The sequence below is a fragment of the Oryzias latipes genome, chromosome 12, assembly GCF_002234675.1.
Source record: "Oryzias latipes chromosome 12, ASM223467v1".
NCBI lineage: Eukaryota > Metazoa > Chordata > Actinopteri > Beloniformes > Adrianichthyidae > Oryzias > Oryzias latipes.
The window spans coordinates 22,114,933-22,142,076 of NC_019870.2; the positions used below are offsets into that span (position 1 = coordinate 22,114,933).

The window sequence follows — 27,144 nt, forward strand, 5'->3', positions numbered from 1 at the left end:
GTGGTATTTCTGTGTGTTCTAGAAGCCAGATCCCTCTGGGCATCATTTGAAAATGTAGTCTGTTACTTCATGTACTCACGTTCTAAAAACAAGGCCCCCACTGAAAAAAAACCCAAAAAAACACTTCGCCGGCTACTTTTATTTCAAGGTCATGTGGCCTCCGCCTCATTTGTAACAACCAGACTCACTAACGCCCAAATTTAAGTGTGCCGGTGCGCTCAGCGGGTGGAAACGGGCTACTGATGGGACCTTCAGTCTGTGGTCTGAGAATTGGTGGTGGGGAACGGGGTCCTGGTATCGGGGGGGCCATGTTGGCAGCAGAGGGGACCGCAGGCAGGGCTACTGTCTGTATTGTGCCTCTATCACATGGTCCCAGATCGTCCAGTCCCTCCAGGCCTTGAGGTGGTCCCTCGTAGCCCACATTAAGCCTCAGAGGTTGATGGGCTTGGCAGTAGTCCACAATAGGCTGCTCATATCTGTAAAAGGCCAGGGCACCCATCTGATGGGGTACCTGTTATTAGGGAAAGGAATGATGGAGAGAATAAAGATGAGATGTGAAAAGTGTAGGGGACAAAAAGAAGAAAGAGGAAATTAATTAGAAACACAATTTTCATAGCAACAAAAGCTATTCCAAGCAGAAAAATAATTTTCTTTTAGGTTTTTCTGTCTTCCTCTTGTAACACCGATAGGTCTGTAAATAATTTGAGTCATTTTGTCAACCAAACATTTCGACTGAGATATCTTGGGCCAAACCTTTTTTTTTTTTAACCTTTAGACCATTTAATACAAACATAGTGCTATCTAGATTTTTCCAACATAGTATTCGCTAAAACGCTGATGAGGACTGACTGGGAAACCTGGAAGACTGAATCTTTATGCGTTACTGAAAAGTGAGAATTGACAACAATTCAAGCTTGCAAAAATGACCATGAGCATGTTATGGTTCTGTGTAATGTTTACTTATGGCTATGCCCTCAGCAACGTGTGTTCAAGTGACCACTTGTAACGGAAAGTCTACGTAAACATGTGTACATGCACATTTCGTGCTTCTGCATTCAAAAGTGTCACGTTTACACGTAACGAAGATTTTGAAGGCCGTTTAAGACTGGCTCAGGGCTGGTCCTATACCAGCTCTACTTACAAAACTCGCGGCAATTGAACGCACGCTGAAAGTCAAACTGGTTGAAATTCGACTAATCAGGGATGCAGATAAACATGGCGTCCCTTTTAATTCAAGAAAGTGCCAACTGTTTTAAAATTGATCATGAAGAAATAGTTGCTTGGGGTGCCCGGCTGGAATTATATGACACAAAGTCTTTCATGTATAGGAACAGAGCTGGGAAACATAAAGCCTGGAGTAAAATTTGCAAATTTTCACCGATTCGACATTCTGTACCGAGGTAGCAGACATGTGCCAGTAATCAGTGGAAGAAGCCCCTCTCCACTAATTCCGGCTCTTTTTAGAGATCCAGCTCATTAGGATCTGCTCACGAGAGAGTAATCTCTTTCAGCTCCCAAAAGGATCTTAATGTTGTTTTGTTGCTTTATTTAATTTATTAAAAGTATGCATTCATTGAATAACTAGTGTAAAAAATTGTGTGTTTGTTCATGTGTATGATATGTATATGCTATTAATCCTTCCAGATAAAATGTTCAAAATAAATGATAAAAACAAAAACCTGGCTAATTACAATTCAACTTTCAATTTATAAAAATTACATATAATTTAGACTTTTTCCTTTAAAGCAAATTTAAAGTGAAAATATGCAAAACTGCAACCGCAATACAAAATACAAATTAAAATGTGCACTCTGTTTGCTTTCCTAATTGCTAACAGTTGGGCTGCACGGATTGCTCAATGGGCTGGCAAGGAACGCACAAGGAGCGTTCTTATCACTTAACAGCAATGATGGTCTCTTTGTGCAGAGCGCAGGTTTCGGGGGTTGAAAAATGAAAAATATGTACGTGCCTGTGTCTCACCTACTTCACCTTTACTTGCCCTTTGTGTTGTTGTGTGTAACCCTTGTGCTATCCTAGGGAGTTGGGTCATTTAGACCCCACTAGACAGTGCGCTGAACCTTTTTTCTTCAATGATTTGTGATCTTCACTGGTGTCCACGGATTACATGAAATTTTTCCACCTTTATCCACCTTTGTCATGGTAGGGAGAACACGTCAATGTAAGGGTGGGGTCATCTAAGATAGCACAAGGGTTAAGTGTTCGCTGCTACATGTTGCCCACAGCATGCCCATTGGAAAATCTGTGCTTAAACATTTTTGCACTACGGATTCACTGAGCGGTCAACGATCTTAAAACTACCTGCACAGGTTTGCCCGCACAGGCTTTTCCCCTGCATCCACCCATAAGGGCAGTTATAACTAAGGCATTACTGTTTAAATGTGTGAATGACATGTCTGAGCACATGAATCTGTGAATGTACTGAACATAAGGCCATTTTAAATTGTAAAGGTCACCATGTGGGTATGTTTTATTACAATAACAGCTATTATAAACCAATATTTTTGCTTTAAAATATGATAAAACCAACAAGTGGAAGCTTCATTTTCATTCCAACTTTTCTTTCATTTTTAAACTTTAATGAGTTTGCAAAGTAATTTTTGAGAAGAAACCTTTATGTGCATAGAATTGAAAATACCGACAAGCAGCAAACTAAAGGGCATCTATTGAATATGCAAATGAAATTGCCCCCCACCAGCTGCTGTTCACAAACAAAAACAGCAGAAAAAAATTAAGATAAAATGTACTTGAAATAATATTAGTAATAATAATAATACTTGGGTAGCCACAGCTGTTCTTTTAGTCCATAGACCCATTTGTAGCTTCTGAGTGACTCCAAACAGTTAGTTTGGCAGCTTCCTCCTGGCGCGGCGTAAATGTTCTCACGTGGTGACCACCTGAGCCTTCACTTATCCGTAACCTTTTGACGCACAGACCCTTATAAATCTTTCGTGTGCCATGAAGCATGTGCCTCACAGATGTGGAAAACATAATTAATAGAAGTCTAATCCCTTCTCCTGCACACAGCGTTTTTTTCCTATTTTTGTCATTTAACATGAAAAAAAGAGTAGTGTGGGGGAAAAAAACAAAAACCACAGATGCTTCTGCGTCTAACCTTTGCTAAAAGGGACAGAACACAGAAGCCTGCACCGTCTCCAGTGTCATGCCACTTGTGTTCCATCCAGGGGCCCTCACCACATCTGTCGGTGTATCCCGTCCTCCCTCCACAGACCTTAACACATTGCCAAGCAAGCAGATGAGACTCTTGTAGGCTCCTTTAACTTTAACTTTATTCCCCATTTAAGAGATTTCTAACAGGCCGTGAAAACAGCAGGGTGAGATGGCAGCTGACCTGGATTAAACACTGCAGGCTGGAAGAGACACATTGTCTGATCTGTACACACAGGTGACAAGAAGCACACAACCCCTGCAGGAGCTGGAGAGATGATGGCAAACCAGAAGACATGAATAATACAACTTCTGACTCTCCAGAAGGCGCTAGAAGCAGAGCAAGTGTCACAGCCTGCACTGTTTCCCCCTGCACATTTTTCATGCTTCATTTTTAACATAAACTACACGCCACCAAGTCTCTGTGAGGAGCATGATTCTCCAAAACCCTCCTATAAAGACATTTTTGCTCCTATAAAGGATTTTTCAAAAAAAGTATATTCATATTTTTATGTTTGTGGGCGTTTCCTGTCAATTTCACCAACTAATGTGAATCTAATTTGCTAATTTGTCAAACAAACAACAGAATTTTTTTTAGGTTGCAGCCTGCAAATGTAAAAAAGCTGAAAGTATCAATTTCAGTTGCAGACACCTGAAAACATCTGGCATGTACAGTTAATCTAAACTAATTGCATGATCAGTTCAGATGACAGCGTATCAGTTGGAAAAGAGAAGTAAAAAAAAGTCAAGTAAAAATGTGTCAATCATTTTCAAACACTTATCATTACTTAAAGTAAGCTAAAAAAGGAGAAAATCCTAAACTTTGGATTCATTTCACCATATAAAAAAATCTGACAGGTCTTCTTTGAAGTAAGACAAGAAAAATAAGGTTAATGCTTTCTAACTGACTGTAAATGTGATGGAAATATATGCTGCAAAGGTGAAGTGAAAGTGGATGAAAAAGCTCATGTTTAAAAGTCAAATGAAGACAATCCAGGCAAACACCAACTGGCAGGGGAGGAGGAAAATGAAGCCAACTTGACGGAACCACACACTCTTTCATTTAAAACCATAACTAGGATTAAAAAAGTACATTGTTTTCCTTAAAGCTCCACCCTGCTCGTTTTTTGATCTATTTTAAAAGCAGTGACCTTTAATTATGATTAAGGTTTTAAAAAAAACTGTTGTTTTGTAGAACATAGTTTCTGCAAAGCACCAGGGGCCTCATTTATAAAACTTTGCGTAGGATTTGCGTCAGAAGTGGCGTACGGATGAAACATAGGGAGTGCGTACGCACAGAAATATTAGGATTTATAAAACCGTGACATCCTACGCATCTTTCCCTTAATAATTCACAACCAATTCTAAATGCAGCGTAGCTTTTGCGGCTTCATGACACGCCCATAGTTGCCCATAAATAGTCCGTGAAACGCCCACAAGTTAATATTCATTGATTGCGAAATCATGGCATACACAGAGAGGTGATCAAAAAAACGTAACTTCACTCAATGTGAAGTAGAAGTTATCGTTTGCGATGTGGAAAAGAGGAGAAAAATGTTGTGTGGGCATTACTAATGCCAAAAAGGCACTTGAGTGGCAAACTGGCAGACGCCGTAAATGCTGTAGCCTCACAACCTCGGACCGTGGCCGAAATAAAAAGAAAAATGGTCGGACATCAAAGTCGATGCAAAAAACGTCTAGCGCTCCATCGCCAGAGTGTGTCTGCCACGGGGGGGGAGGGGACACCGGAGCTGACCCCTCTTGATGAGAGACTGGCGGCAATTATTGGGGAATCCCTATTAAGTGGAGTGGTGTCTGAGGCGGAGGGGGACACCGACGTGCCATATGCACCGGGTGACACAGGCACGACGTGGTTCCTCCGAGTGCTCCTCTGTAACGCCGGGCCCAAAAGTCCGCAGAGGTCCAACAGGACGGTTCGAGGAAGTCGGAACCGGCTCATAAGCCACTCGTCCTCGTTTGCCAGCAAGTCTTCTTGCTGTCTAAAGATGTGTTCACTCCGAATTTTTCCATTTGCCACATCTTCTAAGAGCGCAAGATCAGCCATTGTGCATCATTACGCATTGTGATGGGGCATTTTATTTCCCTCCATACAATTGCATCTGACAAGCTACAGATGTTGGTAATAATCAACGTAGAAATGGGAAATTGTTCAGCGCAAATGTAATTTCTTGTTGCTTTCTGAATGGTTGAGACATACGCCATACATTGTTTTATCAAAAATAAAACAAACTAAAGGCATATGCATGAATACCATAATTCCGTACCTTACGAATAAATGTTTTACTATGAAAACAACTTTCCCCAGTGGACAATTAATATGTCTGTCTGTCTGTCTGTCTGTCTAATTGCATCAATCTATATCTGCTCCGCCAGACAGACACATTAACGAGAATATCAGTTTTGTACATTATTTCGTTCTGTTAACTGCATTATTTATGAGGATGAATTGCACAACATGCCAATATTGCAGAACATATTTCACTTTTCTATTTGCAAATATGTGTTCATTTGAATTTCTGTTGTAATTTTCGTTTGATTTTCTTTGTTTGTTTCACTGCTGATCGATCAAACGGGTGTTCGTGTAGGATGTTAATTGTAAGACTTGCTTTATGAAGTCTTCATGTTATTTATGAGAGGCAGTATTGTCATTTTCACTTTCACTTTCAGTTGTTTCTTCCATCTGCCGACGGTGTCGCCATTTCTCATGTCACCCGTTTTTGTGCGTACGCCTGGGTCAGAGCTTGCGTGAAGGACCGCACATTTTCCCGTCAAGTTTGCTTTTTATAAATATCCATTATTGCGTAGAGAGTGGCGTACGCAACGTTTATAAATGAGGCCCCAGGAGTTTACTTGAAATTCACCTCTGAGTTGTGGGCACGACCCTTGGAACAGAGCAATCCCACCCCCCTTCTCCTTCCCATTACTGAGAGTTATCTGTTTACACTCCCCTGCTAGCTTACAGCCCTTCACACCCCCATCCTACATTTTTCGGTGCAACAAAAATGCAGAGCAGTATCTGAGCTATCCAGATGTAGATATGAATCCAGCTCTACAGTATTGAACCAGATGTCAGCTATGGATCTAGTCGTCTACTAGTGGATGCATCAAAATGGAGTGGAGCAGAGTACTTGTGGCCCACCCATGGTATTTTCTATGTTACAAATACAAAGATTGTATTTGTATACAATCTTTTTATAAACTGCATTTTTTAATCTGCTCCTGATTCACAGCGATTTGCATAAAGAAATACACAGAAACACAATTTTAAGTTTAATTTTCTTAATTCGTGTCCTCTGTCATAAAAAAAAAATATTCTCAAGAACACGTTAAAAGCACCAACAAAAATTTTGAGACATTAGCACATAGGAGTGGGTCTTCAAGCAGGCTTAAGCTTTCCTGTAGCCAAGCAAGAGTTCAACAAATCCTACTCCCTGCTGGTTTCATCTGACTCCTTGTTATAAAATTAAAATCATTTCCAAACACCTTCCAATCTTGCGTTTCCTTCATTTGTATCTGTGCACCTCCAGAACCCAACCTCCTTCTTCCAAAACCAGACTCCATTATGCGAAGCTGACTCATTACATTATGAGCACTCAGTGGATTACTCCCCTCACTCCCCTTTCAGTTTAAGCCCTTCACCCCCCACCCCAGGCACCTCAGCTCTGCCCCCCGCTCTCTGGCCTATAAATTAATGAAAAGAAACAGCAACCCTGAATCATTTTGGCAGCATCTATGAAATTGTTTTTGAATAAGTGAGAGGTATTTGTGCAAGATGTTGTTGTACATTAGTTTTTACCCTTACTTTTTATTTTTTCCATACAGATGTGCTGATTTAGCCGTGATTTAGTAAATTATTAAAGCTGGTAGGTGCCCCGCCCTGATGAGTTTCTGAGTTTGCATTTCAATTTGAAATTTGACAGACATCAAGTGCGGTGCAATGCAAATGAAAATGCATTTCAGTGGGGGGGGGGCTGTTTTGCAATTTCATTTGAATTTTGACTAAATGTCATCTTTTATTATTGTACAGTTCATTGCAAAATGGATTTTGAAAATGAACGCTCAAACTGCATATTCAATTGTAAATTGCAACATGCATTTTTTGAATCATGACATCAAAAACCCATGACAGTTTAAAATGCTATTGATTTCCTTTTTTTTTTACATTTTATTTTCTAAATTGTGGTATTGAAGTGTCAATTTTATTATTGAATTCTAAACTGCAAAATACATTTTCATGTTCTATACCTGAATTGCATATTGATTTGTCAATTGAAAAATGAAAAACATAACTTGAATTATAACTAAAATAAAACTTCAATCCAACTCATTAGGAGTGCTGTCAGCCACTTCATCCCTCACCATTAGGACTTTAGGAATTCATCCAAACAGTCAGTTGCCAAATATGGAAATTGAGTAACACCAACAAACAGGAAGCCACTTTTATATTTCAAATGTTCTTTAACAGAGTTCTTTGACCTGGACTGTTGTGATTTAACCATTTATACATTTCTCTTGTTATGCATTATGTATGTTAGTGCTTTGCATGCAAACCATTTTAACCCAATACGCCCTATTGACATAATTTTTCTGCCAACTGGATTACTGCCAACTGCATTTTAAAGCAAGTTCAACAGAGGGTTTGACGCATACTGAAATCAAACTAACTTCGGGTAGTTCACTGATTAATTAGGTTGTATGTTTTTCAAGGTCAAAGGAAAGCATTGTTCTCATTCAATCTTTTTTTTTAGTTTTATTCTGCCTGTGCTATTTTCTCCCATATTGCAAGCTTTTGGAATTAAAATAAAATGTATAAATGCTAAGCTACTCTTTTTCGATGCCTGAACTGTGACAAACCTTTTATTGAATCTGTTCTCCTCCTCTGATGGCGGAACAATTAGAAGAAGCAAAAGAAAACGTATATTAATGAGACACACATGTATGATAACCCTGAAGTCCCAGTGAAACCATGTTGTTTGCTTTTCTAAGTATTATTATTATAAATATTGAGGTTTGTTGTGGGACTTTCGGAACAATAACATAATGCAGTAGTACATTGTTTAGATGGAAATGATTATATGTTCACTAACATGTTTAAAGTTCTGTTTACCTGTTGTGCATAATTATTAAGATATATCTATATATCTATATATATATAAACATATATAGATATATATATCTATATATGTGTGTGTGTGTCTATGTGTGAATCAGTGTGTGTGTATTTTTATAAGTTTATAAGTTTGTGAGCATCTCTGATTATTGAGACTGAATGAACTCCATATTTTAAAGGCATAAGTGTAATAAAGCTTGACAAAAACTATGATTTGCTACTCTAAAACTGTTTTGATTTTTATTTAAAAGCTGACCCTTAAAGTTATCTTTAATGGTCAGTTGTGTATTTTTAAATCAGCTTTGATATTTGACACATAACAACATTTTTCACACATCCAAAAGAAACATAAATAAATAGATCAATAAATAAACATCAATGGCATTTGTTGGAAAGAATTATTCATTTAAACCAGCTTATTTAGTATAAGACCAACTTACATTCAAAGCAACAACAGCTATTTACTGATTGTGCGTCAATCAAACCTCCAATGAGACTTCATTATTATGATAACTTGAAAGCAACCACATTTCCTTCTTTCCTTTAATGATTAAAGGACAATGATTTATATATGAACCAATGATTACTTTGAGTGTTTGTGTGATTTTGTTGTGTGGCATTTTGGTAGAACTTGACTGCCTTTTTTTTTTTATCGTTTTAGGTGTAAAAAATCTGAGTACTTAATCTTCATGACCAATTCTTGGTAGCTCTGTAGCTTTTGTCTATGAGAAACATGTACAGTGGTCCATTGTTTATCCCACGATATATACTCTGGTTCTGCCTGTGCTGGTCCCCAGCCCGGGTAAAACGTAGGGTTGTGTCAAGTAGGGCAAAACAACTTGTGCAAATCAGTGAAAGCTTCGTGACTGTGGCGACCCCTATAGGGATAAGCCGAAAAGTGAACAACATATACTGTATATATATATATATATATATACACACACACATATGGACAGTTGAGGTGATTTAATTAATATGTGTATTTAAAAGTGAAAAGCATCATATTTCCCTTAATAGATTAGAAGGTAAAATGTTCATCTTGAAAAACAAAGTCTCTCCATGATCTGGTTAGTTAACGCAGCAGTAAACTTGGTCCACAATACCCCAACCCAGTAAATATGCAACATCAGTAGTGTTCTGTTTGATGATGTGTGACGGATAAAGCGGTGCGCAGCTTTGTGAAAAACAACAACACGTCAACCTTCAGCAAACTGTCTGCAGCTTTCAAGGTAACTGAAAGGGTAGTGTGAGCTTCAGCTTACCAAATGTCTCAATGTCTGACAGTGCATCTTCAGTTTTACGTTAGGGCATTCCATATTTTTGTGAACCCAAACAAAGCAGAATTAGAAACCCTGACTTTGTATTGTACTCATCTAACTGCAGTTTGATCATAAAACAGACAACCTTGTTGTTCTTTGTATTTGTGGATCTGAATCCATTCAGTCGTTGGGTCTCAGCTGGGTCTTTCTGCACAGAGTTTGCCAGCATGGATTATTTCTGGCTGCTTTGGTTGCATCCCCCCCTCCTTGTACTACTCCTTTGTCCAAAGGCTTGCATGTTGGGTAAATTGGTGATTAAAGATTTATTGCAGATGGCAGCATAAGCATTCCCCTCTGTCTGCCTCACTGTCTTAGCTCTGTATCAGAGTGACGGTCTGTCAAAAGTGTGCTGCTCCCTGTGTTCACTCTTAACAGGTTTGATGGATGGATGGATAGATGGGTGCACGGACAGACAGATGCGTGGATAGTCACACGTTCCAGGTGGCTAAAAAGCTGAAAAATTGCCAGGAATCTATGAAATGTTATTTTTAGAAAAAGACAGAAAAAAGGCAATTTTCCCATTTGAAAAAAATATAAAAGAAACTAAAGGGTGATTTGGGTCATTGTAATTTGCAGTCAAGGTCAGCTGAATTTAAAGATATTTTATAAACAACTTCAAATGTGTTTAAAATAGCAAAACCAATTTAGATTTGAAAAATTCCAGAAAAGCTCCAAGGATTTGATTCCCCACAGAGAGACACTTAGAGGAATTTTGTTTCAGTTCAGGTACATATGTTGGTGAACCCTTCATTGTCTAATGCAGGGGTCGGGAACCTTTTTGGCCAGGAGAGCCATAAACGCCACATATTTTTAAATGTAATTTCGAAAGAGCCATACAATAATGTAGTGTCCCTTTCCCACACTAAGGCACGGAGACTTAACCTCTTTTAGGGTTCTTTATTCTGGTTACTGTAGACCGCAACAAACGCCGTACAATCAATTCAGCAACACCTGAATCTCTCCCGCCGAGACGAGAGCGCTTCTCCCAACTTTATATTCCCCCGTCCTGCTCCAGCCCTCCCATTTCCTTATTCGGCCCATGGCTGAACCCCATTGGTCCAAACTCCCTAACAACAGGCTGAGCGACAGAACTGAGGGCCAATCAGATCTCTGCTTGAACGATGCGTTCCATGAACTCCAGAACTTTTAACGCGGCCCAACAGCCAAGTTAAACTCAGTCCGCGACAATATGTTTAAAACTAAATATACAAATGAATGTGTGCATTTGATGTAATTTCAACATTTTTAAAGTCCAATAAGTCTGTGGATTCTTTTTAATAACATTGTTATACTGTTGCTAATAAATGATGAGTATTTCTCGTGGTGGTTTTGCTGATGGTCTAGTCTGGTTGATCCGTGGTGAGTTTCTGCTTCATGCAGGCGTTGAGACTTTAAACGTGATCGTAGGTCTGAATGTTCTTTAGATGTGAGACAGACATGGAACCAAACACACACACCCACGCTGCAGGAGTGACGGGCAGCAGGTTTACGTTTTTACCATCTCTGCGCGATTCACCTGCTGCCGGTCCCCCCACCCCCCCCACCCCCTCTGCTTTCTTCCTCACACATCCCGTCCCCAAAACTGCGCGCTCTTCCTCAGGGAGGCAATTCAAAGGTTTCCGGGTGGTACAAACTCTGTGAAATAATAGATAACAGTAAACTGATAGTTTTTTCTCCAAGCACCGCTACTACTGCGCGCCTCTGGCATTGCATCGCGCCCGAGAAGGACTGGTCTAATGAAAAAAAAAAAGTATAATTAAGGATTTGTCTGCGAGCCACATGTGACCATCAAAAGAGCCATATATGGCTCGCGAGCCATAGGTTCCCGACCCCTGGTCTAATGCAAACCATGGCTCCTTTCTGTCAGGAAGTATTAGCACTGAGAACATCGAGCAAAAGAGAAAAAAGGCTGGGCTCCTCGTGTTGCACAGCTGGAAAGGAGCTTTGCTTCTTTAGATCCCTTTCAATATTACCTGCCTTTGTTTCAGCGGACAAAGACTGGCATCCTGCCTCCTGGTGAATCTCCTTATGCCTGATCTCTCTCTATGATTGAGTCATCTGAAATCCCTAACATTCACACAATGTGATTTATGCTTCAGGAGATTAACTGCAGATACTGTATGTTGAAAATTAAAACTACATTTTCCATGCAAGGGCACACCGGATTATAAGACACATAGTCAATGAATGGTCTATTTTTGAACTTATATTAGCTGCATTAGCTTATCTGTACCAAACTCCCAAACTTATTTACAACAAATAAAAAGTACCAGACCGATACAGTTAAAACAAATGTTACTGTGACTATGTTAACTCCCAACTTTGTTAGGATCACATAAAAAAATCGAACACCTCTATTCGTTAGCCACATTAGGGTATTCATGACACCCCAACCATAACTTTAGATCTAATTTGTAACGTTTTAAACATTAGCCATAGGAAAAGCATTAGCCATTTTAGAAGCATTAGGCATGTTAGCATATTTATAGTACGTTTAACTGCCAACCTTGTTTGCAACATGTAAAAAACATACTGATACAGCTAATACAAATGTTACAGTGACGATACTAACTCCTACTGTCCAAATTCCCACACTGATCCCGAACTACTAAAAAACTAGATAGTGTGGGACTATCTAGGGCCCTGGATTTTAAAGGGCGTATACCAGGGGTTCTCAAAGGCCAATGGCGGCCCTCAGTAAAAGGTGGTAAAATGGAGGCCCTCAGTAAAAGAGAGCCAGAGCAGGTTCCTGTGAGGAAAAACGTGTTGGCGAGGAGAAAAGGCGATTTTACGCTTAGTGGACACATTTGTCGTACCTCAAGAGCTGGATAAAGTCATGTGCCTTATTTGCAAGCAGATAAATGCAATGCTCAAAGAATTCAATAAAAATCATCAATATGTTACAAATTGTAAAAACTATGACAAATTTATCGGCGAGGAGCGCAACAATTAGCTCCAACAACAACAACGAGGCTATGCTGCACAACAGATAATGTTTACAAAAAATGGCTAGATTCAGTGAAGCTGTGACTGAAGCTGTGACTGAAGCTAGCTACGCTGTGGCTTTGGAAATGGCCCGGCCTAGCAAGGCCTCAAGTGACAGGGAGTTTGTAAAAAGAATGTATGCTGAAAGTAGCTGACATTGTTCATCCAGAGCAAAGGGGAAAGTCTGTCAAATCATACAATAACTAGACGAGTAGAAGATCTGGGAAGCAACCTCCGACCACAACTGGGAAAACATCTGGAGGGCCTGGTTAACTGTACAAATGACATTTGGTCATTAAAGTTATTAAAAACAACTTTTTCTGTTTAGCCAATTCTTTTCACCAAAATTGGCTCCCAGTCTAATGTCGAATTCCTAATTTGGCCCTCCACTACACAAACTTTGAGAACCCCTGGCCTACACCAAGCTATTTTACATTTTTTACTGTAAACCATATCCTTTGGCATGTCCTTTATTTTTCAGAGCTCTTTTCCAACCTGGAAGTCAGGTGCCTCTGTATTTGAGGTACAGGCTTTGGCTCGATGTGGGTTTCGTCCATTTCATGACCTTGACCTGCAGTCAGCCTCGGCAGCGTGTCTGCCTTTCACCCACGAAAACGAGCAACATCCAAACTTTTGCAAAGATGGAAGTGCATATTGTGCATATGACATCTCAATATCATTAAGTGAAAATTTAATTGATTTGAAAGTTTTGTGACGGCTATTTATGAATCGAATCCGCTGTGTTTTGAAGGTGAAAACGTTGATGGTTTATGTAAAAATATATTCAAATAATTTTTTTTCGAAAACATTGCTCAAACGCAATGAATTGTGTTCTATATTTCCCAATCTAGTGAGCATCAATGCACAATAGTTTCACACAGAGACCTTTGCAAAATTTCTAGGGCACTTTTGGAATTGTAGATTGTAGATGTAGATAACACTACAACATGGCAAACGCACTATATAGTGCTCTATGTCGTGAGTACAGAAGGAATTCAGACATAGCCTACAACTTGTTTCAGCATTCTGCACATTAGCCACATCAGAGGCATTAGCCACGCTACAAGTGTTAGCTATGTCAGCGTTTAGGCCTATTTGTAACTCCCAAACTTGTTTGCAACTCTTAAAAAACATTGATACAGCTAAAGCAACATTAGTGTTACTACGCTAACTCCAAACCTTGTCCGTAACACAAAAAAATCAACAACACACAGTTGAACACAGCTACATGTTTGCCGCGTTAGCATATTCACAACAACGCTCAACCTTGTTTGCAACATTTACAAAAACAAACATATTGAAAGAGCACCATGTACCCCTTAGAATTGCTTCAACATCAGTAAACACAAAAGAATGAATCCATATAGGGCACTCCAGATTAAGGGTGCACTGTTGCTTTTTGAAAAAAATTAAGGCTTTAAAGTGTGCCATATATTTTAGAAAAATACAGAATTTTCAGTTTGTTTTTTTAACAGGGTACCACCCTATTCAAACCACCCCCTCTCTTTTTTTACAATCCTGTGTAAATTCTCACGTCTACAATTTAAGTAAGCAGTGATCCTTAAAAAGCCCCGAATCTCCCCCAAATTTTTTCTCCCATACAGTGCCTTTTAAAGTTTTGTTTCCTTTTGCCTCCAATGCTTCTATGAACAGCTAAGGAGGCGGTGGCAAAGCTACAAGCAGACAATGCTAATGCCTCCTCTGGCTTTAGGAGCATTACGGTTCAGAAAGTTTGTCGCTTTTCCTGCCAAATACTTTGATCCTCTCAAGTCACTCCATTGTTGCACGAAGAAGCACAAAAAGAGTTGCAGAGGAGTTGCAAGTTACAGTTTTAATTTAGCTTTTCTTTTACTCTTCCTTCTAAAATAATCTTCATTTCAGTAAGTCTTTGAAGTAGCTAAGAAGCTGTTCAATTGGATCACAGAAGTATTTCTGTTTTTCTACAAAAGCAACAAGTTTATTTCCAAAAAACTGTAATTGACATTAGATTTCTTTCCTTCTGCATGAAACTTTAATGTTGTTATCATTTGGAATTTTTGTTGAATATTCCTTGTGGAAAATTAGAAAACAAAGCTTTACCGAGCTATTGGAAATGGCCTAACTCTTCTTCATCTGTTCCTTATTCTCTGTGTTGCGATATTTTTGCAACAGTTCCATTTGGCTCTTTTATATTCAGTAGCAGTATAAATATTTGATCTAAATGTTCAGCGTTCATTTTGAAACAGTTACTGCATAACAGTTTTCTATAGCGTCATACAAACCCATAGCAAAGCAAAACTGAAGATGAGATCTCGTTTCTGTCACATTTACGTCTCCTAGACATAAATGAGAACTGTTTGAGACTAAACTGCTTTTCTCATTCTTCTCAAACATTTCTCCTGAGAAATAAGTCTCACAGTGAGCACTGTTTGAGATCTCAAAATTCTCTCACAACTGTCTCTTCTCCAGATCTCAATTAAGAGAAAAATGAGCCATATCATGTTGCGCTCAAGTATGTCTCAATTTGATATCCTTACTTCAAATCCCTATCTCAGTTATGTCTCAGTGAAAGACATAAATGGTTCTGTCTCTCGTTGCTCAATAATTTAGATCTTCTTTTAGCCTCTTTTTTTATTGTCTCAGCAAAAAGAAAAATGAGAGTAGTACAAGCCCTAAAATGAGTCTCATGATGACACCATTATAGTTTATCTCGAGAAAATAATATTTTTTATTTTATTTTACTTAACTTAAAAAAGTTGTATATTGCTTACACATTTATATAACTCAATTACAATTTCAAGAGAAAAAAAGTTAAATCATTAAGACAGTCATGTCCTCAAAAGACATATTTTTCAAACTTTTTAAAAAACATGAAATTTCAAGACAACGTTGCAGTGTCAATTTAATAAACTTTTTTTTTGACTGCTTATTTAAACATAAATGAACAAGAATGTATGTTGGGTTAATGATGCTAGGTTTAGTTAAACACAAACACACGCATGCACTGGCACACATGCATACACGCACAAGTGCATATACACGCACTTATATGTTGGTGGGTATAAAACATTTAACACATTGATGTCTGAACTAAATAAAGGACATTTGGGATCGAATTTGGATCACCTTAAAGTGAACAAAAAATAGATTTTACATTTGAAACAAACAAATAAAATACACAAATAAAAATAATCAAAGAAATAAATCAACTTTAGGGTGGTACAGATTTATGGGGTTCAGTTTGAGTTACTTTATCTTTGTCTTTAAAAATCACCCTTCATGCAGCCTTACAAGCTGAAAATATTTTCTGTTTTCTTGATTTTAGTCTGCATCATATTGAACAAACAGAAGCCTGGAGTAACGCGATTTGAATTTTAAACTGTATCACAGCCTCACTTGACACAGATTTCTGATTGGTTGATCACAGTGGGAGGGAAAACTCTGTGGTTGACGTCACCAACGGGCCGGAATCTGCAAGCGGGAGAAGTGCAGAGAACGAGACTTTTGACGAGCGTTTGTCGTATTTTTTCTGCGTTTTAACAATCCGTGGGATGAATCTCCAACATATTTTTTGCTTGTCTGGAAAAGATTCAAGTAAAATCTTTGAAGTTTGAACGGTAAGTTTGCGATTTCTTTCTTCCAACTCTGAACTCAGTTGAATGCTAAAGGTGTTTTAAGCTAGCTCCGCCAATACTGCAGACGTCTGGGCTACTCGCGGTGGCTTTGGCTGTATAAGTAATTATTACATTTTACAAAGGTTAACTTGTGCTTTTTGAAATAAAAAATAGAGTCATTGAAGAGTTATTTGCAGTGCAGAGTTTACAGAATGAGTCTTGATATTTTTTCCAAACGCGTGAGTGCTAAGTAACTGTTGGAAGACATTTAATTGCTCTTCAGTTAAGATTAAGGGTCTGCAGGGTTCATCCCATCACAGTGTGACGACACCACAGACCATTTCCATTATTGCTAACTTCAAGATGTGCAGTTTCACTGTATGTGCAATTTTTACGATGTAAAAACCTTTCATCTTGTTTAAAAGATCTGCAGACGTTTGGCCTGGCATGTCATCTTTTGAAACTGGTTATGAACATGTGTTTAAGTAAAGTCATCATTAACTGCTCACATGTCTAGAAATCATAATCTGAAAATTTAAGTATGTACTGTATAGGAAAACATGTTCTCAGCCCGAGATGTTAGAGAGCACAGATGTAGCTAAGCCAACAATGTCAACATTGATATGTAGGAGGATTTTAGTGAATCATATAAATCATATTTAAAAACCTTTCCAGATCTTACTTTGTGCTGTATAAAATGTGTGTACATGTTTTTTTTTTTCCTTTCTGATTCAAGGTGATCTAAATTCTACACGTGAAAATGAGTGAATCAGAACCCATGTTCCTCCACACTGCCATTATGGAGGTCCTACCAGAGCCACACGACATCCTGGAAGAACACTTGCAGTCCATTGGAATAAATGGAGTTGTATGACGATCTACGATTCATAGAAGAGGCTGACTTGCTGCCAGCTTTGAGACCTGTTCAAGCCTGGAAACGTCTTGCTTTCTGGAAATTGAAATGTGAGTCTCAAAATTTTACAAATGAGTTTTTGTAATGCACGGAAGTGGATATGAATATGAATGGGTAACACACTGACAGTACAGTGTAAACTTAATACACTTAAGGTCTGTTCACACCGGGACGAATTTCGCCGGCGTAAATACTTGCTCTCTTCTTCTGAGTGAAAAGCGACTTTAAGAATCGTAAAGTTGCGCAGCGCCACCTTGTGTACAGGAGTATTTCTGTTTACATTAAGCGCCATCTAATGTCAGGGAATGAAATTGCATGTTCGCTCGGCTCATCGTCAGCGAAAATCGCCTGGGTGTGAACACAAAAAACGCTGGCGAATAACGCCTGGCGAATATTCGTCCCGGTGTGTACGGGCCTTTATACTGTTTGTTTGTTTTTTGTTGCAGACCAAACGCCAGAGAACAGCACATCGTCATCTGTTGAGACCTCACCAACACAATCATTATCACTTTTGTTATAGTCACCGAGATGTTCGTCATCCACATCTTCCAGAAGCCGAGGACTGTACATACATTGACTGGGAGGACAGCTTTGAAATTCCATGGAGTAAGTTTTCTGAGGAATTTGTGCAGTCTTTGGAGAGTCTTTGGAAAGGGACCTGACCCAAGACTAAGGAAGGAAATGGTTTGCACTCTTGTTGCAGAAATGATGAAAGCAAGACGTTTTTCCAAACTCTAAAAGGCTGCAGATGATGCAAGGAGAGCAGAGTGGCTGCTCAGAAGAGATGAGATGTTAAAGAGATGCTCTTTCTTCTGCTCTGCTAGTTTAATGAGGAGGATGCCATGTTCTTGTAGAAGATGCAGACGAGGTCCAGATGCAGCAGGTGCTGTTGACTCCAACTGTTATTGTATGTGGTAAGTAAAGTTTCAAATGTTAAATTATTCTAAAGGTTTTGTCTTTGTACACTGTACATGAGTGACATGTTTACTTTATCCATTGTTCTGTCTTTAGGACAGTCTTGCTTTTCCCCAAGGAGGTTCATGCTCAGTTGGGACCGCTCCATCGTACACAACAACATTGCAGCACTGTGCCTGATGTTCAGTCATTATCCAACTGAGCTGGCTTCAACCCTGGAGTTTCTGCAAAGGTACATATTTATGAGTGCTGTCATGCGATTCATTTTTGGGTGTGTTAGTTAATCATGACCTGCAGTTAATTATTCTAATTAATCTTGTATTAATCTAACTCAGGGCTGCTCATCCCTGGTCCTTGAGATCTACCAGCCTGCCTGTTTTCCAACTCTCCCTGAATTGCTTGCTGCTGATTACCTGGACCAGATGTGTTCATCCAGTCAGAATGTGGAGACATCTGGTTGAGCTGATCAACAGCTAGCAGGGCTTGGAGATCTAGAAAACAGTCAGGGTGATGGATCCCAAGGACCAGGAATGAGCAGCCCTGGCTAACCTAAAATTTAGCTTTGAAAATCCTTATTTTGGGGTAATTTGATTTAAATAGCAAGATTGTGTCACATTAAAAGAAATAAAATACAATTTAAAGGGTGGCTTTATGAAGTTTTCTAAGTATAACAGACTTTTTTCCAACCTTTACTTTTGTACCACTAAGGGATAATTCTTCAGTCTCAAACAGAACAAAGACGTAAGCCAAAGTGCTCTAATTTAAAAAACTAATGGAAATATTCTGAACAATCCAAAAAATATTGACCACAAAATTCTTAATCATACCATAATATATATTCGTTGAAATATCTTATTCCACAGTTTGCCGTCTGACACGATCAGCCCTCAGCTTCCCAATTAAGACATGGGTATTATTTTTCCCTTGTTAAGAGCCAACCATGCAAAATATGACTTGATCATTTCTTAAATGTTTGATCTGGACTGTATCATGAAAAATGAAATGAAACAGATTTGAACCTTATTTGTTAAATAGTTAATGCCCATAGTATGCTGAATTTCAATTCTTTTAACTGAAACAGATGTCCTCTCTAGCGACGTGTGGCTGCTTTTAGGGATGACAGAAACGTAATCTTATGGTAGCATGCTCCTCTTGCAACTCTTGCTCCTAAGGGACCCTTAGGAGCAAGAGTTCAGAAGCAAATGATCACAGAATGATACGAATATGAGACGCTCAAACTGATCTCAAGAGACGAGATCAAGCAACATATGAGCAACAGATTTTTCCTATGGGAAGTGCTCGCCACAGCTGACAACATTTCCCCCATTTACTTCACACAGAACACAAAACCCTGCTGAAGACAAATATGAGAATGCAGAATAGCTTCTGGTTCTTTATGTCCATTATAACCCTTGTGCTATCTTAGATGAACCCACCCTTACATTGACGTGTTCTCCCTACCATGACAAAGGTGGATAAAGGTGGAAAGATTTCATGTAATTCATGGACACCAGTGAAGATCACAAATCATTGAAGAAAAAAGGTTCAGAGCACTGTCTACTGGGTCTAGATGACCCAACTCCCAATGTTAAAGTGCCTAGGATAGCACAAGGGTTAAACTCAACTTAACTAGATGTAGCAATGATATTTCACTTCTGTGAATGAAAAAGGACACGCATGTTCAATGGGCACTGGTTTTGTGAGCAGAGTTTGAAAACGATCTAAGAACTTTCATAGTGATGAGCAAACATAAAATCTTTAAAGGCGTAAGCCCGAAACAAGGACATACACGCAATAACGCGCTTATCCAATTCTGGATATAATGTAATCCGATTGTCCTCCATATTTATTTCAGACTCCACCTGCTGATTACATCATCAACCTTTCACAGATTCAAGCTGAGTTCCTAATTTGTTGACGCTAATTCTTCACCAAAGTTCAAATATTTGAAATGCGCTGCTGCCGGACCGCGGCGGCGTGCCCAAAACGCGCCACAGGACCTCTGAAGACGTATTGACATAACATTAAAACTGGATGTCCCTGCCATGCAAATCACGTTCCTTGTGATAGTAGCTTAAGTCCTGGAGCTACTGGTGTGATTTAAAGGTAAAATCTGTAGTACTTTGTAGCTAACTGTCTTTATTGGTATCCTTTTTATACCATTTCATTGTGCTAATGTGTGTTAATGGGCCTGCATTTGTGGGATGTCTCTTTCCTTAGCAGTGTGCCAGAAAAACAGGAAAAAACAAAAACAAAAAGCAAATAATTCAAATAAATAACCCCATATCCTCCTCAAAGTGTGAATCGGGTGCAAGCATGTGCAGAACCATCTGTGCATGTATTTCTGCGTCATGGCTTTGTGTGCAGGCCTGTGCGTCGCTGTGTGGGTGAGTGTTGTCTTTCAAATGTACATTGCTGCACCATGCGGGGGTTGTCAGCTTGAGCTCAGATGTTGCTAGGCGGGCATCAACGACACAGAGCCCACCAGCCAGCTCTTCACCAGAGCACTGATGCTGAGGAGGTGTGAAGCTAAACACCATCAGTTTGTTTTCAGACAGCTCATCCCAAGAGAAACACTTCCCAGCTGCCTGTGCGGATGTGTTTGCTCGTCCCCAAATTATTCAGTTAACTTTCAGCTAAATGTTAATTAAAATGTGCCTCATAACAGGAAAAAACAAAATCAAAAGTGGCAAATATGAGAAGTATTACATATAAATAACTGCTAGGCATTTTCCCTTAATAGAAATAATCCTCTGGCTGCTTTTTGTCGTGTTTTGGCCTGATCATAATTCCGAAATGCATCCCAGCATTTAAGGCTGACTGACCCTTTTTGTTCATAGCAGACAAATGGAATCCCAGTGCTGCATTTGTCAAGCTGTGTTCTCAACTTTAAAGACCCTACTTCAAAGACATCAAAATAAATCCCATAATTCTTTGATCAAATCTTTCCAGAAATGTATTCTTGCCCTCATTCTTCATTTTATCTCACAAAACTGGGTTGCATAACAGAAGGCTTTGTCAATGATCAACTCCCACCACTTTTGATTTAACAGCTCTCTGAGGATTGGATAGCTTTAGAGCTTGAAAAGGTCAGTTTAAATTTAGATATACTTTCCCACCTTGACTTTTCCTACTGGAACTGTGTAAGAAAATGAGCCCACGTGTCCACATATTAGACTAATTGATTCTCCAAACAAGCTGTTAGCCTCCCACTAATTTCTTAATGACTGGAGGTCCCCTTTATGTGCAATGACTCTTGATTACAGAACACAGGGTGGTGACGGATGAACTAAGGAAAACATGCAGAGGTTTGCTCGATAAGCTGTTTTAAAAGCGGGGGAAAGTGACTGAGGAAGCCAGGTAATGACAGACAAGGAGAAAGGAGGATGGAGGGCCCTTCACACACCAATGAGTGCCCACTGTTGGCTCATCACTACCGCCTCCCACTCCGCGGTACGTACAGTAAAGGAGCTTCTGCGGGCCATGGCAAATGGTCCATGAAATGTTACTCAGTGCTCAACACGTTCCTCAGCCTGCTTTGCTTTGACACACACACACACACAAACACACATGGACACACACAGGCTTTACGCATAATCACTTTATCTAATGTAGACAAGACTGAGTGTCACTGAAAGAATGAAAATTAAAAAAAGCTTGTAGTAAACATTTTATTCCCACTTAAGGTTGTTGTATGCTGTTATGGAGTGTCATACATTTTTTTTTTACCTTGACTGATCTAAATAAGGAACATTTAAATACTGCATATTAAATTCTGTTAAAGACAAACATTTGTGTCTATTGCTTAAAATGACCACATGAAGGAGGGATCTTCACCCAGGACGGACAGGCGATTTACCAAAACTCATAGAGAAGACTTAAATTATCTAACGATAAAACTACATATTACCTTCCTTTTATGATGGATGTGTGTGTGTTTGTAAGCATGGGTGTGTCTGTCCATGTATGTGTGTTGGCGAGTACCTTTTTGAGGGGTAAAGGGTGTGTGTACTAAGGGGGTGCAGTTAAAATTGGCTGGTAGGGCACTGAGAGGACATCTCCTGATTACTCACAGTGATGTGTAAACACCCTCCCCACCAAGGGGCCCTAAATGTCTAAGGTGCAGTTAAAATTAGCGGGTAGGGCGCTGAAAGGACATCTGCTGCTTGCTGGCAGTGATGCTCAAGCGCCCACCCTACCAAGGGTCCTACATGTCTAAGGTGCAATTAAAACCGAGGGGGGGGGGGGGGGGGGGTTACCCATACGACAACCAGGGGAGGGGGAACAATCCCAAGTGACTCCTCTCCCGAAGGTGCATCGCAGGCTGACCCCCCCCCCCCCCCCATCTCCTTAATAAGTGATTATATAAGGAAGAGGGTAAATGGGGGACAGCTGGTGGACTGTCCCCGGGTGGTGAGACAACCGTCCCCCAGCCCCCCCAGCTCTCCTCAGCCCAGGGCCCCATACCCCAAACCGCCAAGCTCCCAGGCCCCACACAAGGAGAGAGGAGCCAAGAAAGCACCCTCCCCCCACGCGGAGCAAAAGACTCATATTGGATATCCCAATTCTTTCCATAGAAATGTTTCATTAAAAAGCCCAAGTCTCTAAGACAAAGTACCTTCTGTGAGTGCACAGAATAGAACATTTGCTTGCTCGTGAAACCCATGCTTACACAAATTAACACATCACTCCCAATGAACCCAATAATTGTAAGCAACGTTGGGTAAAAAAAGAAATAATTTACTTGTTTTTCCATAATTTGTTTTGAATTAAGATTTCCTTCACGTAAAATGTGTTTTATTACAGTCAAATTCAAGAGTAAAATGGTATATGTTATAAAGTATTATTAATAAACATAGTTACAGCATTAATTTAGATTATGTAATTCAGACGTGAGCAATTGCTTTGGTACTGAGTGCAGGACTTATTTTATGTTGTCAATACACATGGAAATGATGAAAATCAAGGCACAGGGATGTAACTTCACAGCCTAACAAACAACCCTTATATGCTGTAAATATCCAGCAAGCGCTGAAGAGCGCCCAAACGCATATTAAGAAGGCGGCATGACGGCACGTTAGACTCATTCCTGCTGTTCCATTACAAATTCAAAGTTCCCAAATCTCCTGGCTGGTGTTGTCTTGCATTATGCTCTGCTTTCAGTCTTGGAGGCGCAGGCAGTGTGTCTGAGTAATGAGCAAGACACAACATAAACGCTGTGTGGCCAACTTGGATCTGCACTGGGATCGTCACTTGCACTTTAATCAGGGATATTGTAGCGGAGTGTGCCGGGGAAGGCATGCTGAGGCTTTTAAAGACCTGACTAATAAGACATGTCAAACGGAGCTGGGCGGCAGCCAGAACTGATATGCAGACGTTCCTTATCGGCTTCCTATCTTGTCTCACTTTATCCCAGTCCCAAAGGCATTTAGCCACAAAATGTCTTTTTTGGAAAATTAGATATCAGCTAGGATTCTGGTTTAAATTAGCCATTTCAATTTTTATTTTAAGATGGGCTTGTAAAATCTTGGGAGGAGTGAGTTTTGTGTTCTGGAAGCTCAATGACGTCTCCAGTGACATAAATATTAAGGTTAATTATGACTTTAATTCTATCTCTCATATCTGTGTAAGCCATAAGATGGACTTGAGACAAGCACAAGGCTCATCCTGACTTATGCCCAAAATAGCAATAAAACTCAAATGTCACATTATTTGTACATTGCTTACAGTTCAAATTAAGAGCTTTCATTTCAAAAAGTTACCCAAGCAATGCATGTTTAATTTTCTACCTTTGTTCCTTTTTTACATCATTGTTGGAGTATAGCATAAGTTTATTGCTGAAAGAAAGTAATAAAATATCTTCATCAGTATCATGCGTAGTTTTCAGCAAAAAAGTGTAAAGCAGAAAACCTGAGAGAGGACACAAACTCGAGCGAGATCTGTAGGGCAAACCGGATTATGAGGCACACCATCAATAATGGTATATTTTTTGAAATCATGTCATATATAAAGTGCACCAAACTATCAGGCGCATTAAGCGAGACAAAAGGGTCACAGTCAGTCAGACTTTATTACCTGCGTTCACAGTATCTCTAGAACTTATTTGTAACATACTAGCCGCGTAAGCCTACAATCCTGGTTACTTCCAACCTTGCTGGCAATACGTAATAAAACAGACTGATACCACCAATTGTTACTGTGAATACGCAACTCCCAACCTTGTTAGTAACACATAAAGAAAAAAAAAACACAGGCTGACACCCCTACATGTTAGCTGTGTAGCTTATTCACAATAACACTGAAGGTTGCTACTCGTAGAAATCAGGCTGATACAGCTAAAACAAACGTTATCTTGACAATGCTAACTCCCAATCTTGTTAGTAACATGTACAAAAAAAAAACCTAAGGGAGCAACTGCAAGACAGAGAAGAAGTAGTGGCCCAGTTGTGGTATGCAGTCAAGCACTTGATCAATCAGGTCAAAAGAACATTCTTGGTTGTGAAACAAAAACAGGGAATAAAACACTACAATTTGTCTCAGAAAAATCTTATACTATTTTTCCTCAATCCTTGTTTTTCTATTTTTTTTCATGTTTTACATTTCCATACTTTTACACTTTGATTCAGCTCATCAGCTCTTCACTGAGCTCTGCAGAAGCCTTACAATAAAAAAGTAATGAGTAGTTTGTTTGAACAGAGACACTTTTAAAACATTTTATATCATTGGGGCTAAGATACCAATACTGGGAAACAATGTGCGAAACCGATTGTCTTTTTCCTTTCTCTTTTCCAGGTAGCTAATAAATTTGTATCTGCAGCTTTGCTCAGGCGGACCAATAGCACAATTTTATGTCCTAATTTAACAGCTCAGAGAAGTCTTCAGAGTATTTATTATTTAATTAAAGTGGTCCATGCTGTTTCATAAACTATTGCCTCGGTATAATTACCCTACATTATGCAAGAAACTGCTTAGTGTGTCTGGTAATTATATATGATTGCTTTTATTAATCTCCTAAATACATACGTGTCAATGAACTGAATTTGAATCAAGAAATTGCATCTCAGCATAGTTACATCACATTTTTTTCCATGATGAAGAAAGAAAATGTAGTTATTTCTATTGTAGGCTAAAACTGAATGCATCTGTTAGAACACAGATATGAACAAACATTCAGCTGCTTTATGACTGAAAATCATACTCTATACATTAGTGGTTAATTATAAATTCTATGTAAGATAACTTCTGTCTGTTTTTTTAATGTGTTGATATAAGAAATATATCTAGAAATACTTCTACAAAGTAACATGCCAGGTGTTTTATGCTATATATGGGTGTTTTTGTATTGTACTAAAGATTTGTATCATATAATTAGGTAGTAATTAGGTAGTATTCTAAATATTTAAAGTTTTTAATTTTTTTATTTTATTATTTTACAAAGAATGTATTTTAGAATGCACTGAATTTTTTTAATAATATTGTATGTTTTAAATATTTATTTTATCAATTTGCTTTTAAAGACCCACACCGATCATCTTTTAATCAATTGTAATTGCATTCTCAGTGTTATTTTAATTATGATTATGCTGTTTTAAGCCAAAAAAAAAAAAAAAAAAAAAACTGTCATTTTCTAGGACATAGTTAGAGCACCAGTAGTTTATTAGCAATTTGCCTCTAGGTTGTCACGGAGAAAGCATTCCCCACTTCCCATGATCCATCTGCTTACGCTTTATCCTGCTAGCTTCCAGCTACCCACAGCACCAGCTTAAATTGCGAGCAACATTGAAGATATTCAGCTGTACAGCTTTGAGCCAAGTGCCAGCTGAAGACGTACATGGATCTATTTATCTCCAAGTGGATGTATACAATTTTAAGCTTAGTTGTCTTCATGCATGTCGTCCATCATCTTAAAAATGCTACTAAAACATATTAAAGATTTGTTTTAGAGTGTGTTTTAGGCATTTGTTATTATTTTTCTCCCCTCCTAATATTTGCAATTATTTACCAGTGAGGTTTCAGTCTGTTTCTTGAAAAAATGATACATTTTCTTATATTAACAATTTCTTTATAAAAAAAAGTGAATTATATTGTCTGTAAGTGGGACCTCAATTCACCTCTGTCCTACATTCATTCACATTTTATCCTAAAGCAGGCTTTGCTGTTTTCACACATGCACAGACAGACACACCGGAAAGTTAACCATAACACAGACAATAGCTTGCTCTAAAGAGATAACAATAACTTATTTGGCAGCAATTAGGATATATTGTGGTGTGCTGAATTAATGAGTAGGTGAATATATTTTCATCTGAAAAGGTAATTAACCACAGGGCCTGAGTAATCACAGGAAAATCCAGGTCGTTACAGGCAATCCCCGAGGGAAGCCGCTTGCTCACACTCGCAGCAGAGAAACTCCCTCAGGAGAAAAAGCCTTCCACAGAGAAACTCTGACCTGACAGTTCCTTTGAGCCGATTGCATATCTTGTCTGCATTTTAATAAGGAGCTGTGCCAATGAAACTGAAAAAGAGTCATGTGGAAGTCTGGAAAGTTTGAGGTGAAAATCTTTGATCACTGTATGGTTTGACAAGAAACCAGCTGTGGTAATGATGTTTCACCTTTTTTCATTAACTTTGGTACATGTCAAACATGCATATTTTCTCAACTAAGATGTTGTAAGTCAATAAAAAAACAAACAAACGACAGTGCACTTTATAACACAGAGCGCAGTTTATAGCCTGGTTGTGCTCACTGGTGTGGAAGCAATTCTGAGAGGACCACGGCGCTGTGTCCAAATTTTTGCCCGGGTATTGTCGTGAATACGCAGATGCAGCTAACATGTGGCGGTGTCAAACTTTTTTTTTTTTTTTTCCATTTTAATAACAAGTTTGGGAGTTAGCGTAACCACAGTAACATTTCCTTTCATGGTATGTCTGTTTTTACCTGTTGCCAGTAAGGCTGGGTGTTATTGTCAATAGGCTAACGCGGGCTAACATGTAGCGGTGTCGCGCTGTGTTTTAACGTGTTACTAACAAGTTTGGAAGTTAGCGGAGTCAGAGTAATGGTTGTTTTAACGGCATGAATGTGTTTCTTTACATGTTATAAAC

General features: G+C 39.0%; 1 protein-coding gene and 1 long non-coding RNA gene across 4 annotated transcripts in view; one reads left to right on the plus strand and one right to left on the minus strand.

Annotated features, from left to right (window-relative positions):
- Nucleotides 1–124: 124 nt before the first annotated feature.
- The window catches only part of LOC101174444 (leucine-rich repeat transmembrane neuronal protein 4), a 149,941-nt gene continuing 122,921 nt past the window's right edge, over nucleotides 125–27,144 (minus strand). Inside the window, exon 3 of the mRNA XM_004075052.3 lies at nucleotides 125–511. Coding sequence (XP_004075100.2) covers nucleotides 188–511 — 324 coding nt within the window. The 3' untranslated portion in view covers nucleotides 125–187. The remainder of the gene's footprint in view (nucleotides 512–27,144) is intronic.
- On the plus strand, nucleotides 15,800–18,224 carry LOC105358518. Of its 3 annotated transcripts, none has more exons than XR_002874244.1 (5): nucleotides 15,800–16,217; nucleotides 16,951–17,177; nucleotides 17,574–17,733; nucleotides 17,952–18,041; nucleotides 18,139–18,224. It is a non-coding gene; the product is annotated as an uncharacterized LOC105358518 (long non-coding RNA). The 3 variants fall into 3 exon arrangements; XR_002874245.1 differs by having other exon boundaries at nucleotides 15,801–16,217; nucleotides 17,961–18,041; XR_002874246.1 differs by lacking the exons at nucleotides 17,952–18,041; nucleotides 18,139–18,224 and adding an exon at nucleotides 17,831–17,880 and having other exon boundaries at nucleotides 15,810–16,217.